Source organism: Hydra vulgaris, chromosome 09, assembly GCF_038396675.1.
Source record: "Hydra vulgaris chromosome 09, alternate assembly HydraT2T_AEP".
Lineage (NCBI taxonomy): Eukaryota > Metazoa > Cnidaria > Hydrozoa > Anthoathecata > Hydridae > Hydra > Hydra vulgaris.
In genome coordinates, this window is record NC_088928.1 from 58970674 (window position 1) to 58989174 (window position 18501).

Here is an 18501-nt window from a genome sequence, read left to right on the forward strand (position 1 = left end):
GAATGGCAAGCAAGTATGTAAGTACCACGAATAATTTTTATCTTTCTTTATAGAAATAAGATTAAGACTTGTGCAAATAGACGTATTATTAGGATAATATAATAGTTATTTGAATATAGATCTTGAGTAAATTATTTGCAAACAATTAACTGATGCAAGTTGAAATGTTGTCAAAAACCAATCTTGCATGCATGGGACACTGCAGTGTCCCACAAAGAAATGCAGGTTTGAAAGTCAAAGAATTCCCAATTTTCTTTATTAAAAAAAGAAAAAAATAGGATGGAGATTTCTGTAACTTTTTTTATGCTCCAAAACTTTTAACTTTAGATATAATAAGGTCCTTAAGACTTGAGGGACTTACAAACTACATCGAGGAACAAAAACAGGATATTTACAGAAACTTTTAAATTTATAATCTGGAGTACCACAGTGTTATTGTGAATAAAGCCTCTGGGTCCAGTTTTCAAAGTAATATGATCTAAGTAATGTTTAAATAAAATAATATGCTTTAAAATGCATATAGTTATACATATAACTCCTGATAGTTAACTATATGTATAACTAGTTATACATATAATTTGTTATAAAAAATTATTTTTTAAGGTTATGCTTGAACAAATTAGTACCAATTAATTCAAATTCAAGATTTAGTTAAAGTTCAAGTTAATGTTCTTATTTATTCATTGTTTTTGTTAATTTTATATTTATTTGTTCAAATTTATCAGTTAGTACTATATTTTACTACAGTAGGAATGTTTATCATTGTTTGAAATTTACTGACTTTCTCTTTGAATTTTTTATTTTACTTTAACCTTTGCTACTTTTCTCCAGCAACTTTGTAATTATCGCTTTCACTACCATTTTGTACCAACTCTAATCTTTACTTCTATAAATCTCATTTATATAGTATGAGGAAAATATATTGCATAGCTTACAACTTTTCTACAAATAAATTGCATAGCTTATGACTCGTTGTTATATCAAAACTAGATCTCCTAATGATGATTTTTTTTAATTAGGCATGATCAGCCAAACTTTTGTCTTGTTTTAATGTTGCATCTTGACTTTTCTACAAACACATTGCATAGCTTACATCTTTTCTACAAATACTAGTATAGTTACTGTTTAAACAAACTATTATTTCTTGTTTCAGATAAAACTTTTTAAGGGATTGTATGTGTGTTATACTAGTACTTTTCATAGTATTTTTGTATGAAAAAAATTTAAACTGTGTATGAAATTTTTTCCAGTTATCAATATTATTAATGCTATATTATTATCGATATTATTAATATTCTTCTTCTAATAAGTTAATAAGGTTTTCGAAGCATTTTACCAGATGAGTTAAATGATTTTCTAAAAGAGGATGAAATTATATTTGACGATATTCAATCTTTGTTAAGTGATAATAACGATGTTATTGTTTTCCAGCTTAATAAAAAAAGTTTACACATACAATCAAAAATGTACAAACTTGGTGTTCCATTATTTATTTTAGTAATTTTCAATGATTATTCATTTGTAGCTAACCATAATGGCACAACTTGTAATATTTCATATTTAGCTGTAAACAAATTAAAGTTAATAAAAACAAAATCAGCTTTATTTGAAGCAGTTAGATTTTTTAAAAATAAAGAAAGTTCGCTTCAGTCAAATATTCTATTTGAACACCTTAATGCTATGAGAAAAGTTAATATTGGTGAAGTTTTATATACTTCAGATATTATATGTAGAGCATATGAGTATTTTGCTATGTGACGAAGTTTGTATGATTGTTTTATATGTATTGACTACAAGTTGCCAAGTTTATATGTATTGACTACAAGTTGCCAAGTATAAGGACTTTAACCCTGCTGAGATATATTGATAAAACTTTTTTTTTTGCTTGAATCAACTTTTGTTGGTGTTTTTTATTGTTGGTGATTTTTATTGTTACCATTTTTAGCAAAAAAAATTAAAAATACAGTTATCTTTCTAATATATAAATATATACTTTGTTATGGTTCTGCTTGTTATTGATACTATTTAATATTACATAAATATTCTTAATGAAATTTGAAAAGCATGATTATCTTTCAACAATTTTTTGGTTTTCTTTTTATATTTCCGTTTTTACTAGAGATTATTATTAAAAAACATAGACTGCCATTACACCCTACCTAATATAAAAATATATCAACATAAGTAAAAGTGAAAGTTTAATCGGCCTTCAGTTTTTACGGCATTTTGCGCGATGTCAAGGCCTGTTATTATAGAAGTCTACATCATTGAAAAAGTAGGTTTTTACATTTTTGTTTTTGTTTTTTTGTTTAACTACTTATCCTTATTGATCACTTTTTTTCAAGATTCTCCTCAGGGGTTCAAGCTCATTACGCATAATATGTGTTCAATTACGCATAATACGTTAGTCATTGTAAGTAATAAATTAGGAAATAATTATTTGTGAAATATTGTAGTCATTAATGACTTCAAACTGGCTAATAATTAAAATTGCTTGACTAATAAGGTTCCTTATTAAAATTGCTCTCTCTCTCTCTCTCTCTCTCTCTCTCTCTCTCTCACACCATATATATATACAGGGTGTTCGGGATAAATTTGACATATTTATAATTGATTATATTTTTTTGTAGATTAGAGGTATTAATACACACTACAGGTCATTTAAAAGTTTGAACCCTTCTTCATTCATATACAAGATGTCAGAAAGGATGGATGACTGGAACCCACCTGAATCATGGAAGAGAATAACTTGCATCATGATGATTCGTGCCGGCCATCAAAATAAGGATATTATGACTGCTGCCCAATGCTCCCTGAACACTGTAAAAACAATCAGGTATGAACTAGAGACTTGCAATGGTGACTACGAGGATGTAGTAAGAAGAAAGATCCCTAGCAGACGATCTGATTGCGTTCGTACAGCAGAATTCCTCGCAAGTCTTCAGGAACAGGTGTTGAAGAATCCTCTACTATGAAGCTTGCACTCAATGAATACATTCGCTACTACTCATACAAGCATCCAGAGGATGCAACATTAATTTCACGTGACAAAACCCGAATTCCAATGCCAGGGTTCTTCAACACCTGTTCCTGCAGACTTGCGAGGAATTCTGCTGTACGAACGCAATCAGATCGTCTGCTAGGGATCTTTCTTCTTACTACATCCTCGTAGTCACCATTGCAAGTCTCTAGTTCATACCTGATTGTTTTTACAGTGTTCAGGGAGCATTGGGCAGCAGTCATAATATCCTTATTTTGATGGCCGGCACGAATCATCATGATGCAAGTTATTCTCTTCCATGATTCAGGTGGGTTCCAGTCATCCATCCTTTCTGACATCTTGTATATGAATGAAGAAGGGTTCAAACTTTTAAATGAACTGTAGTGTGTATTAATACCTATAATATACAAAAAAATATAATCAAATATATATATGTCAAATTTATCCCTAACACCCTCTATATATATATATATATATATATATATATATATATATATATATATACATATATATATATATATATATATTTATATATAATTGTATTTATATTTTTTTTTTTTAGAAAATGTTTGAAGAAAGTTAGAAGATACTAAAAACCTTGGTATTATACAAGCCGAAGCGATTTAATTAATTCAATTGACAAAAAACGGCGTGTAAATCGCAAAAGAAAAAATAATATTTTTAATATTCGTTTTGGATGTATTGATTAGTAGCATTTATTTTTAAATAAATTTATTTTGCAACACGTTTTTTAATTTTATAAAATTTCGTCATAATAGTTTAAGGTAAATCCCACATAGGTTATAGGTGGAAAACATCACATGTAAAAGATCAAAAATGCTACACGTTTTGAATACCAAATGGGATAAAGTAGCAAATACCAGATTAAGTTCGGCCTCTCTGAAAGCTTCGATGATTAATTTTAAATTACTATTTAAGTAATTTTTAAATTAAAAGAATTTTAAAAACTATCATAGAAGCATTCGGACTTTCATTTGTCTAGTATTGACTACTTTTATACCATTTGGATTAAAATATGTGGCATTTAAGATCTATAACATGTAGTATTTTCCACCTATTATCCCATGTAGGATTTACCACATAAAACCCATGTGGGATTTACCATATGAAACCCACATGGGACAAAATAATAATCCCCGTATGGGTTACATATGGTAAAAACCCACGCGTATCCCATATGGGATTTACCATATGGAATCCATGTGGGATTTACCATATGAAACCCACATGGGACAAAATAATAATCCCCACATGGGTTACATGTGGAAAAAATCCACGCGTATCCCATGTGCGCTTTTTCACTGGGTAGTGCTAAAACCGGCACTGTATATATATATATATATATATATATATATATATATATATATATATATATATATATATATATATATATATATATATATATATATATATATATATATATATATATATATATATATATATATATATATATATATATATATACACAAACATGAACTTAAAAAAAATTATGAACCTTAAAAAAACTTTATTAAATTTATTTTACTTTAAAAAAATATTTATTTTATTCCGTTTATTTTACACATGTTTTAAATTTAAAACATAAAATTATAGATTTTACTTTTTATAAAGTTAAACATTTCGTAAATAGTTTGATACTCCTTGACAACGGACTTTATTTCATAATTGAAAACCTTGTCTGCAGAATATAGTTCAAATATATTGACTTGACTTGACTGCAGAATATAGTTTGAAGGCCTTAATATAATTAGATAATTTAACGACGTAGTATTTTTAACTGCAAACAATAGTTTCGAACAAATTACTAATAAGACAAGTGATAACGTTTTCAATGTGAGATCGAGAGATTTTCTCAACCTCTGTCAAATTCTCTTCTATTGCGTTGTCCAAAGGACTAGATTGAGGCTTCAAACGGTAGACTACTGAAATTTCCTAAAAAAAAAAAAAGGAAACACAAGTAATTTTGTGAGTGACTTTTATGTAATGAAAAGCGGAAGACAACTTATTTAAATAGTAAAATAGGTCCGGTTTTTCTTTTAAAATACTATAAGTAGCACTCTTAAACGTAGTTTAAGTAAGCACTCTTAAACGCGCTCAACTTGTTTCTCCGCGCAGCGGCCTTGTTCGTCAAGGTTCGTGTTTCGGAGTTATAGAGTTGAGAGAGGGTGATAACCACAAGTAGCCTCCTCATCTGTAGTGGCCTTCTCGGCTTTGGGGAGATGAATTATTTAAAAAAACAAACAAACAAACAAACATTTATAATAAAAACATTTGCAAAACATGCAATTGAAAAGAATAGAAAAGAATAGTCGATCAAATATTTTTCCTTACTATAAAGACGTTCTATTCTTACCATGTTCCCATTTTTAACATCAATCAGAACAAACATATCTAAATTATCTGGGTTTAAGATGCACACATATACGTTTTCATCACGAGAAACAAACTTGCGACAATAGCTTTCATACTTTGTGGTTACTAATCTAATAACAAATGAAATTAAATACAATATAAAACTTAAATTAACTAAATACATACATACAATATAAAACTTAAATTAACTAAATACATACATACAATATAAAACTTAAATTAACTAAATACATACATACAAACTTGAAATAAATTACAACAAATACTCAAAATAGAGCAACAAATAAAAATAATATTATTAAAAAAAACAACAATAAATCCGTCAAAAAAAATTACCTTAAAAGGTGCGATAAAACTCCAGGTTTGTTTAACGAGATAAAATTTAATGCGTCATACAACCTTTTATCGATAGAACGAATTTTGTAAAATGAAACTAATTCAAACATTTTGGTTACGTCATCATATCCTATATCCTAAAATAAACATTTACTAAAATACATTTACTCCTAGACCTAATAAAACTGTTTTAACCTAAAAAAAAAAGGTATATAAAGGAAAAAATGTATATCACGCTAATTTCATATAGGTTAGAACAAATATATTATTTTAAACACTAGGGTGGTTTCACAAATTTATTAGGTAAACATACACGTCAAGGTAAGACAGAAAAAACAACATTCCCAAAAAAAAAATTTTGTTTTAAATAAACCAGAAATTAAACAGTTTTAAATAAACCAGAACAACACAAATATACTTTTCAAACAGTAATAATAGTGTTCAAACAGTAAAAAGAATCTTTCAAAAATGTTTCATAGAAGCTTTCAGTGAGACCTAAATCGGGAAATCTGTGTAGTTTTGAAACAAAGAACAAAAAATTTCTCATAATTGATTACAAGACCTTTTTTTTTTAGGAAAAAAGTTCATAGGGCAAATTTCTCTTTATGAACTTATTTCTCAATTTATTTCCTAAAACAACTGTTTTAACTCTAGTTCTAAATTTTTATTTTTAATTTCCGTACATCATAAGTTATTTAGTATCTAAATTTTTAACGTTTAAAACGTTTTGCTGTAAAATAAATGATTAAAATAAATAACAAAAATGATTAACTAAATAGCTTTTAAAATTCCTGCAAATATTACAGTAAAAGGTTAAAAAAATGTTCAGAAGCAAAAAAGTAAACAAAAAGTGACGTAAACAAAAAATAACCTCAAACTTTGTACCAATTTTGATACAGAAAATAAATTTTTGAATAAAATAAATATTTTTTTACTATTTTGATGTAAAATGTTGTGCATAACTGGCCTTATTTAATGAGTAAAATTCATAAAATCCAAGATTTTATGAAATAATGCGGTGGCCAAAGATAACGTTGCGATTCTAAAAATGAATAAAATAAACCTTTCGCAAAGCTTTCTGAGATCGAAATGCGGACAAACAATAAAAAATGCAAAGAAACATTATACCAATTCAGAAATAAAAAAATGTTTAAAGTGCAATAAAACAATGTTATTAGGATTTATTCTCACCAGATTCTTGCTACCTTGAACGTTTGCCAGCTGGTGTAATTAAAAAAAAAAAGGAATAACTAAAGATTTGATAACAAACTTGGAAAAAAGGATGAAAGAAAAATAAGGCTTTCGAATTTATATATTTAGTCAAAAAGTTTACATCTTGTAGATTTTTTTTTTCAAAAAGAATAAAAATAATATTAACATAAATGCAAATAATATGTATAATCATTATAACGAAGAAATTTGTAAACTCGTCATTAATTCTGATATAAATACAGAATGCAGCATTGTTGATTTTAATACTTGAAATAGCCATGATTTTGTTGTTGATTTTCTGTATCATTTAGTTCTTTATTATATGAACATGAAAAATATGATTTTATCACTTTAATGAATCTCAATTTTTTACTTTTATGACTTTCTTGAACCAACAAATTATCAGCTTTCATATTTCAGTTCAAGAAGTGCGAGGGTTAAAACAAAGTCTTAATTAAATCTGTAAAAAAGCATAAGCATGTATCAAATTTTATATCAGTGTAGCATTAGTGATGTGGCTTTATTTCAGAAATGTGGAATTATAAAGTTTATTAATTTTCAAGATTGTTTTCTTGTCTACAAAAGAATTTATAATTCAAGACGTGCTTTTACAGAAACAAGCAACTATTTATGATGCACTATTTTCAAGTGTGTGAAAATTTTTCAAAAGAAGAGGTCATGCAATCAAAAAGAATTGTAAAAAGCACGAGTTTATTTTGAACGATTCAATTTACATATTTATTTAGATTAAAATTAAAATAAACAAAACAATCAAAAGTTCAGATTATTTCGTAGAGTAATGCTTTATTCTTTGGCACTAGCATCTTAATTAGTTTGTTACTTCATAATTGATAAACTTTTAACAATGCTTGTGTGCTTGGATATTTTGTAAAATTTAAATTTTGTTTTTACAAATTTAACTGTTTATTTATTTTGTTATTTTTTTCGCTAATTTCAATTTTTTCATTTTTTTTTCTATGTGTATATAAAGATTCCTTTTTGTAATCCTTATACAAGTACTAATACAAGAAAAAAGTAAATTTAAAAAGATTGAAAACCATTTTGAACAAATTTTTCAGAGTTGAAATTTAAGTTTTTTTAAAATTGTTTACTTACAAAATTATAGAAACAAATCTAGTAAAAAAAAACTCAAAAATATAGACACAAATCTAGTAAACAATTGTTTACTTACAAAATTAGACACAAATCTAGTAAACAATTGTTTACTAGATTTGTGTCTATTATTTTGAGTTTTTTTTTATAGTCTAGAGTTGTGTCTATAATATAGTTTTAGTAGATTCGAAGATATATGATATAAAATTATTTTGAGCATGTAAGAGCTCTATAAATTACAATCTACAATTAATATTAGGCATTTAAAAATTGACATCATAGTGCAATTAATCGTTTATTATTATAAAAATAAATGTAAACATCAAAAAAAAATTGAAAAAGTTTTATTTTATTTATTATTTGTTATTGTTTTGGATTTTCATTGTTTTTCTTTCTCCGTCTCCTTTTAGTTTGCACATCATTGCACATCATAAAAGTTTCAATCTTCAAAATAATTTTTATTTCAAAAACTATCAAATTGATTTAATTTTCAAATAACCTTTTAAATTCATATAACATTTATAAACAACTGATTGTGACACAATACTTAAATCGACTGGTATACTCCCAAACTAACTTGTTGGCTGATATTCTCTCAAACTATCGACATTACAACAACAATTTGTTGACATGACAACAATTTGTTGAATATCATTTTTTTTATTTTTTTGTAATTAGGAAAAAAAAACATATGCCTCAATTTACATATGAAAAAAAACAACTTACAAAGTATGTATCACACACATCCTGAAACAGGTTTTTTAACCTCCATTGAGATACTGCTAAAAAATTACTATGAATACTAGATTCATCTGTATTACTTTTCTTTTTGTTCTTTCTCTGCATAGTTTCTTCATCAAGTGTTTTTTCATAAGCAAGGATTTCATGCCAACACAAATCACGCCAACAATTGCTAAATGCATCATCAAACTTTTCATGTAATTTCTCTAAAACCCTACTTTGCTCAAGCTGAACAAATTTACTTTCATTTCTTAAAAATGTTTCTAAAGTTGATGATGTAGTTTTACAAAATGACTCTGGAATGGAAATATCAGAATCAGTTGAATCTGAGCACCGACTATCGTAAGAGATATTTGATAATGAAGATCGAGCAGATGTCTGAACACTACTCTTCACGCTTGAATTTATATCAGATAAATTAATCTCCATCAGCTGCTCTTTATCACTATCTAATGAATTATGTATCCATGATGGAGTATACTTTAACATCTCATTAGATATTTGCTGTGCTGTGTTATCTGGTGCTTCTGTGCAAAACCGTACACGACTTCTTTGTTTTACTAGAAATTAAAAAATATAATTTTGTGATAAACATGGTTATACAAAGAATTATACAAAATTTGTTGTAAAATACTTTAATATAATAATATATGTACAATATATTCCATTTCCATGGCTAGTGGATCTAGCCCCCCCCCCCCCATCCAAAAATCTGTCTTTAGGTTCTTAATTTCTTGAAATATTTTTTACAAGATGTTACTAAATAATAATAAAAGCTCCGTAAATTTCCAAAAGGGCCCCTAAATATGCAAATGGCCCCCTTAAAATTGCTAGCCCCTCCCCCCAATTAAACCAAGGCTACCTTATACCTCTTCTATAGCCTTGTGTATGTGTGTGTGTTCTTAAAAGAACAGTGCAATAATATCTTGGTAGAAAATTAATAATGAAATTTTTATTTTATTTTACTTGGTTTTTTATCAATAAAGATTTATCGGAATTCAATGATCGATTTCTTTTTTGCATTCTTTGGGGGCTCAGACAATAGGAGATCCAAGAAAACATCAATTTAAAGTTCAAAAAATAATAAGGATCCACATTGCACATTGTTATTGAAGAAATTCTTCATGCAATACATGGTACAATTGAAGCCATCATCAGTTATTCATTTTACAATCAACTGTATAATTTACAACCTTTTTTTTTTTAAAAAAAATGTTTTTTTTTTGTTTATTAAAAAAATACATGATTTTTGATTTTTTTCAAAAAAACCTTTTCCATCTAAGCATTTGTTTAAACAGCTTGATGGTCCAACATTGGGCAGAAGTTTGTTTACAGTAAGTTTTACATCTAATTGGTAAAGCCATTCAGATCAGAAAATTAAACCTAATATAGATGAAAACGGATTACCAATATTATCAAAAAAGCACTTCTCAATCTTAATAAAGATTAGGAGCATATATACAACATTATTTTTGACATACGAGTAGGAAATGTAACAGAAGATTTCACCAGGATGAAACCTGAGCCTATAGTAGTATACCCCACATTAGATGATTAACTCTTCCTATTTGAGTTTGCAGACTTTACGTACCAACAACAAAACTATTCACTACAAACCAAGTTTGCTATTAAGTTTGAACCCTTACTGCTCTAATGAAACAATACACATTTTTCTGGCTTTACAGTTGCTGGAACATTTATCTTAATTGGTAGTTGATGTTATTAAACTTTACATTGAATAGAATGTGTACTTAGCTCATCCTGAAAACATGCTTTTATCAATGATGACAGACCTCAACAAAGCAAGTGTGTAAAAGTTACAGATATCATTTTTAAATTAAGAAGCCAACTCTCAAAAGCAAACTTTAAAATCAAATTAATATCTTAATATCAAGTACCAGAAATCAACTTTATTGCTAATGACTGAGATAATTTGGAAAATTTTTCATATTACTAACCACCACTTGATTGATGGAACAAATTTAATCCACTGATTTTGTACCTCCTGCAATCAAAGCTTATCCAAACCAAACACAAAGTGTTAAACGCTAACTTGTAACGGATGCTGCTTAATCTGTATGAAAATCATAAGTAATCTGATCTGATAAGTAAGTAATCTGATAAACAATATCTGTAAACAATTATTGCTTTACTATTAAACACCACCTTTTTTATAATTATTTAAACAAAACAAACTTTGTTACTGAAAACCAGTTCATGTTACTAAAAAGCCAGTTGCTCTTACTAAAAATCTAGTTGTTGTTATTATACACTCATTTGCTACAGATTTTCTGATAGATTTTAAATAACTATGTTTGTTTTTTAAAGTTGATAAACATGCATTACAAAGTATATCATTGAATAAATATTACACAAATAAGGTTGTATTTGTAAATGTTTCTAGTTTATATATCTTTCTTAACTTATATAATTAAGTATTTTTATATGTCATATGATGTAATAGTGTGTGTTGTATGTTATGTGTTTATATATGCTTTATATGTAATCAATTCTTACATAATACGATTATAATAAGACAATAAATGTAAAATTTCATTTTTAAATAAATTTTTTTAATGAAATTAATTTTTACTAGTCGAAATGTTGGGATCGGTTTCAGTAAATAATTTTTAAATTTTTACTAACCAAAATGTCTGTTTTGGGACCAAACAAGTGTACCCAAAATTTCGGTTTATTTCTGTTTCAGTTGATCACTAGTTATTACACAAGTAAGGTTATATTTGTAAATGTTCCTAATATGTGTGTGTGTGTGTGTATATATATATATATATATATATATATATATATATATATATATATATATATATATATATATATATATATATATATATATATATATATATATATATATATATATATATCCGTAGTGGTAGAGTCACACACGTTGATGGAGTTTGGGACTCAACCCTTGGAAAAAAATTATGATCCAAGACATGTTAAAACAGAATTAAAACTTAAATCAGTTCACAACAGAATCAATAATAATATAAAAATGATTATCAATAATAAAAAAAACACAACAATTCATCTTAACCGTTTTAGTTGTTTTTATACAAATGCGACCTCGTTAAACGCAGAGAAGCTTGCCGAGCTGCAAAGCCTTATTCAAACTTCAAAAGCACCACCGAGTCTTGTCTTTATAACAGAAACATGGTTTAATGAAAACTCTATTATTAACCTCACTAATTATATCGCATATAGGCATGATCACACAATTAATCTTCATGGTGGAGTCTGCATTTATATATCTGATACACTAATAAGCCATGAAGTAACATATCTTGAACTCAACAATGACTCTGAACAAGTTTGGTGCTCAGTTATTCTTGGAACTGAAAAAATTCTAGTTGGTTGTATATACCGTTCACCCCTCAGCAATAACTTTGTAAATAATCAAATTAAAGCCTCTATAAATTTTGCATCTAATTTAGTCGAAAAAAAACACTACTCTGGTCTTCTTATCGCAGGAGATTTTAACCTTGACCATACCACATGGCATAACAACACAGCAATTACCACAAACTCACTAGCTGAAGACTTTATTGAAACATTTGATTCAAATCATTTAACACAGCATGTCAATTTTTATACTTTTCAATTGAACGCTATATTAGGTCCATCCAGCACTCTAGATCTTATTTTAACGGAGTCATCTCAACGTATATTTTCTCTTGAAAAACATTCTCAACTGGGGTGCACTAAAAAAGGACGAGCTCATTTAATTCTAACTTGGAATTTCGCTGTAGAATCGTCAACCCCTCCTAGAAATTGGTTTTCTTCATCTCGACAAGATTTTAAAAATGGCAATTTCGATAAACTAAACATGTATTTCAAAGATATTGACTGGGTTAATCGTTTTAAAAATTTAAATATTAATGAATGTTATAATGTATTCCAATCTATCTATATTGAAGGGTGTAATCTTCAAATACCAGCAATCAAATCGAATTATTCTGCTTTACACACACCTTGGATCACAAAAGAAGTAATCTCTGCTATAAAAAAACAAAAAAAAACTTTATTATAGAAGCAAAAACCCAAACTGGCGTCTGGACACTAAACTATACAATATTAGCTGCAATAAAGTAAAACAAACTCTAACTCATTCTATTGCTCAATATGAAAAATCTATATCCGAAAAAGCCAAGACAAATCCAAAACTTATATATAGGTATATAAACATGAAACTTAAAGTTAAAAATCAAATAAGGTCTATGAAAGAGTCAAATGGAAACATTACTTCTAATGAAAGCCATATAGCTACGATCCTTAACAATTACTTTTCATCTGTTTTTACTCCTTTAAATTTGAGTCAATCGCTGCCTACATTCGAAAAGCGCACATTTTCCGTGATTGATGAGACGTCAGTCTTAAATAGACTTAATGAGAACTACATACAAGTGTTACTTTCAAACCTAAACTTGCATAAACCAGCAGGCATAGACGGCATTCACCCACACGTCCTTAACAAATGTTCTTCATCTCTGAACGTGCCCATTACCTACATATTTATAAAATCTATTTGTGAAGGTCGAGTCCCAGCCGCGTGGCTGGAAGCTAACATAACACCGCTTCACAAGAAAGGATCTAAACTTGATGCATCAAACTACAGACCGATTTCCCTAACTTCTGCCTGCTGCAAAATCCTAGAGCGTATTGTAAAAGATTGTTTAACCGAGTATCTAAGTGCAAATAATCTTTTATCTCAAAATCAGCACGGGTTTGTTCCAAAAAAATCATGCATTACCAATTTATTGGAAACTATCGATCAGATCTCACACTCAATGGCAAAAGGCTATAGTGTAGATGTTTTATATTTAGATTATGAAAAAGCGTTTGACACACCTCCTCATGATCTGATGCTCCACAAACTTTCTGGTTATGGTATCTCTAATATGCTTCTTAATTGGATAAATTCTTTTCTTTCTAAAAGAACACAACGAGTTGTCATGGGTTCCACCATTTCAGAGTCGTTACCAGTCACCAGTGGTGTCCCTCAAGGATCTGTTCTAGGACCACTTTTATTCATCTTATACATTAATGACATAACAGAACTAGTTAGCAATCCAATGAAGTTATACGCTGATGTCAGTAAAGTTATTTCCGCAAATTCTACACCTGAGAGCCCAGCTCTGCTCCAGATGGATATAAATCACATTGTGTCTTGGACTCTAACCTGGCGCTTACGACTTAATTACAAAAAGTGCCTTATCTTACACTTTAACAAAAGCAAAAATCTTAACCACCAATACTATATCTTGACTCAGCAAGGGAAGCAGCTTCTTGACTCCTCGTACAGTGAAAAAGATCTTGGGATTTGCATTTCACACAACCTCAAATGGAATACACACGTTGAAATAATATCATCAAAAGCTAACTCTGTTCTCGGTCAACTAAAGAAATCATTTATTTATAAAAATGCACAAGTTTAGAAGAGGCTCTACACATCACTGGTCAGACCTCACCTTGAGTATGCTGCTCCTGTGTGGAATTATCTTTCTGCACACAACGTTAAAAAAATTGAAAAAGTCCAAAATCGTGCCACCAAAGCAATTCCATCTCTCAAAGCCTTATCCAGTGAAGCCAGATTAGCACACCTTCATCTTACCTCACTAAATGAAAGACGCAATTGAGGTGATTTAATCTACAACTTCAAGTTTATAAATAATTTAGAAAATATTTATTGGATTAACCCACAAATCGGCTATCCATCTGTGCGAATAACTAGAGGACACTCTCATCGTCAATACAAAGAGTTTTTTAACGCTTCTGACCTCAATAACAATATGCGTGCTGTTTCAACTAGACTCAATTTCTTTCCTAACAGAGTAGTAAACCGATGGAATTCACTCCCACAAACTGTAATTGACTCTCGTCATCTCAATGAATTTAAAAATCGTTTAGACAAACACTGTAGCCAACACTAGTATTTAAGTTAATATACCGAATTGCTGCTACAGCTCATTGTCTACTGGCAAAGAGCTAAAGGGTTGCTACCCCTTTCAAGCGACATTTTATTGTTCGCCGCAGCTTATCATTATTATTATTATTATTATTATTATTATTATTATTATTATTATTATTATTATTATTATTATATATATATATATATATATATATATCTTTATTAATTTTTAAAGTATTTTTATGTGTCATGATTGTGTAATGTGTATTATTTATCATATGTGTTTTTATGTGTTAAAGTTATATAGGTTTATATTTTTTAAGTGTTTATGTGTCAATATCTAATAAATATAAAGTATTTCTATGTGTGTATGTGTTACGATGTTATGTGTTTATAATTTGTATGTGGTTATTATGTTTTTTCAGGAGTTTCAAAGTGTTGTGACTTGGCTTAATTTACAGCAAGGGTGTTGTCCTTGTTAGACAAGTGGTGTACTTTGCTAAAATGTAAATTGAGTTTGTTGAGAGCAATAATGTTGTCCTTGCCAGCCAAGTTGTGTACTGTTATGATGAAACACATTACAAAATCTCTTTGTAGTTAATGTAATCATGTATAATTTTTAATTAAACAACACATTTTAATAAATATTTCTCATAGCCAATGCAGTTGTTAACAACAGCTTACAGTTTCTGAAGTCTTTTTAAAACAATTGTTTCTTTGAGCAGTGTTGCACTGGTACATCAGATTTTTTTTTTTAATTAGTTTAACTTAAAATAATTGTTATAAAATTTGATAAAGTTGGTGTTAATCTCAAAAAGCCTTGGTTTTCACAAAACTAAATTCTATGTAGCATTTCAAGGTATCTCATTGAACGGATATTACACAAGTAATGTTGCATTTTAAATGTTACATTTGTAATAGTTTTAATAAGTATTTTTATCTGTCATATAACGTGGTAATGTGTGTTATTTATTATGTGTTTATATGTGTTATATAAGGTTATATGGATTTATATTTTGAAAATGTTTGTGTAGGTGTTTTTAAGCGTGTGCTGTTAGGAGTTAAAATATGTACAATAAACTCACGATACCTTGATAACCTATAATAACTTAAACTAACTTTGAAATTCCAGTTACTCTTAATAATTCTAACATTCTCTAACAAGCTAATATCCCTAGGAGGTTTGAGTTATTGAGAGTTTACTGAAAAATGTTAAGCTATTTGTTAATTATGTGATGTTATTATTGTGATGTTTTGTGTTGATAGGCGAGTTGGCTTAACTTAAAGTTAGTATCTATTGTTAAAAAGGTTTTTTGGGTTATTTTATTAATAAAACTGGCTACATATAACCATTCACTAAAAGCCAAGGATTCATTTTTTAAATAAATACATATATTCTTATCTAATTGGTATTATTTCTTTATAGTGTTGCTTTTTCAAAAAGAGTTCATAATGCAAACTTGCAACAATAAATTTCTTGAAACTTTCTTGAAAAAAAAGCAACATTTATTAAAGTAAGTTTTGTTCTCTGTTTTGTCACATTTTGAATTTTCAAATAAATAATTAAAGAACATAACACAATACTGTGTAATTAAGTTGATATAAGTGTTTCCAATAATAATTTTGTTCCATTTTTAGGTTGAATTCCTTTTTTGAAGTCTGATTTTTCAAAGTATTCCTACATAAAATAATTTAAGAAATGTTCTAAATGTTGATTGTTTTCTGGAAGATAAAATGAAGTTTTGTTAATCTTCTGCACTTACTAAAAGCTATACAATGAAACAATGTTTTTATTTAAATTGCTTTTATAAGTACTTTTGATGTTATATTTTTTTGTAATTTTTTTTTTAAAGTTTATACTTTTACTTTTTCTCAAGAAAAATATTTTTTGTATCTCACATAAATATTTATATTTTTTCTCTTTTGAATTATTATTTTTTATGGATATATTGGCCATTTTTGCTTTGTTTTTTTTTTTTTTTTTATATTTCCGTTATATTTTTAAATATGAATGGAAATCATTTATTACCTTTGGTAATTATGATCAAAATGATTTCTATTTGTTATAAGTATTGATTTTCAGCACAAACAACAGCTATAACAATTATTTAATTGCCAAAATTGTTTTTGCCAAAGTTTTAAAAACAGCTTAGTTGAAAGATTTTGTTAAAAGTACTATACAGAAAAGTATAGTACTATATATAAAAGTAATTGAAAGATTTTGTTAAAAGTACTAAACAGAAAAGTATAACTATAACTAGGACCTGTGGCCCGTTTTTGTGTCCATTTACCTTTTAAACAGATGTTAATGCGAGAGGGTTTAAAAAAATTAATTTTGAAAATTAAATTTTAAATAGATTAATTTTCTGCCATATATTTATTGGAGTAAGGAGGTCTAATTAAGAACAAGTTAAGATATAGTTGGGTGTGAAACATAGTTACTATGACCCATATTGTACAAGTCCTGACAGCTTTTAGTAAAATATTATAAATTATTGTGTTTCTTTGTTACCAAAGTATCAATATTTTTATTTTATTTCAAGAAAAGTATTTTTTTTTAAATATAATTGTATATTACATAATGGTACATTTTTTCTCTTTAAAATTATTATTTCGTATAAATATATTGGCCATATTTGATTTGTTTTTTTAAATATCTGTTGTTTTTTTATATATGTATTGAAAACATTTATACTTCTATCACCTTGGTGATTACAACCCTGATAGTTTCCATCACATACCTTTTTAGTGCCAATTTTTGTCACAAACAACAACAATAATAATTTAAAAACAGCTTAATTAAAAGATTTTGTTACAGAAAAGTTCCTATAAGATATATCAAACAGAAAGAGCTAACACATTTGACATAACTAGGTTTTGTAACCTGTTTCTGTGTCCTCTTTTGCTTTTTAAATAAATATAATCTTAATGAGAAAGTTATATTTTATTATAGCCTTAAGTTTCCAAAAATACCATGAGAAATGTAACACAACTGTAATCTATGTTAAAGATACTTTTATGTAAAAAAATATTAAAGTTTATAAGTATAGAAATGGTCGGTGTTGAATAGACTAATCAAGACCCGTATTTTATGGGTTCGGACCCCTAGTGTAAAATATTTAATCATGATATCGGAAATAAAGTAATGGAAATGTACTATAATACATTTATATTATAATGTAAATATATTGTGTAAATACATAATATACATTTAAAGTACCAAAGATTTATTTAGAATAGTTGATAAATAAAATCAATTCCAGTACCTTTTTCCATTAACATATTTTAGTAATTTGTTTCCAGTAATATGTTCCAGTAATATGTTCCAGTAATTTGTAGTATGTTCCAGTAATGTTCTAGTAAGTTGTTTCCATTAACATGTTCCAGTAATTTGTTTCCAATAATATGTTTCAGTAATTTGTAGTATGTTTCAGTAATGTTCCAGTAACTCATTTTCATTAAAATGTTCCAGTAATTTGTTTCCAGTAATATTTTCCAGTAATTTGATTCCAGTAATATGTTCCAGTAATTTGTTGTTGAAGATTTAGTTAAAATAGTTTAAGGTTCAAAAAAACCTGTGTAAGAGTGTACAATGACCATTGGAAAAAATATATATATTTACAGCAGTGGCTCTAAACTTTTTGTAGTCACGGAAACCACTTTCAAAATTTTATATGTAAATGTATAGGGAAAGAAAAAAAAACATTTATTAGTATCAAGTAAAATTTAGCGTATGACAGTTGTTTAATGGTCACTGCTGTTTCTTTTCAATAAATTT

General features: G+C 27.7%; 1 protein-coding gene across 1 annotated transcript in view; it reads right to left on the reverse strand.

Moving 5' to 3' along the window:
- Positions 1 to 4518: 4518 nt before the first annotated feature.
- The window catches only part of LOC100199152 (KICSTOR complex protein SZT2), a 225030-nt gene continuing 211047 nt past the window's right edge, over positions 4519 to 18501 (reverse strand). Inside the window, exons 58-61 of the mRNA XM_065806194.1 lie at positions 8783 to 9357; positions 5732 to 5868; positions 5376 to 5505; positions 4519 to 4954 (exon numbers count right to left, since the gene is read on the reverse strand). Of these exons, the coding sequence (XP_065662266.1) occupies positions 4796 to 4954; positions 5376 to 5505; positions 5732 to 5868; positions 8783 to 9357 (1001 nt within the window). The 3' untranslated portion in view covers positions 4519 to 4795. The remainder of the gene's footprint in view (positions 4955 to 5375; positions 5506 to 5731; positions 5869 to 8782; positions 9358 to 18501) is intronic.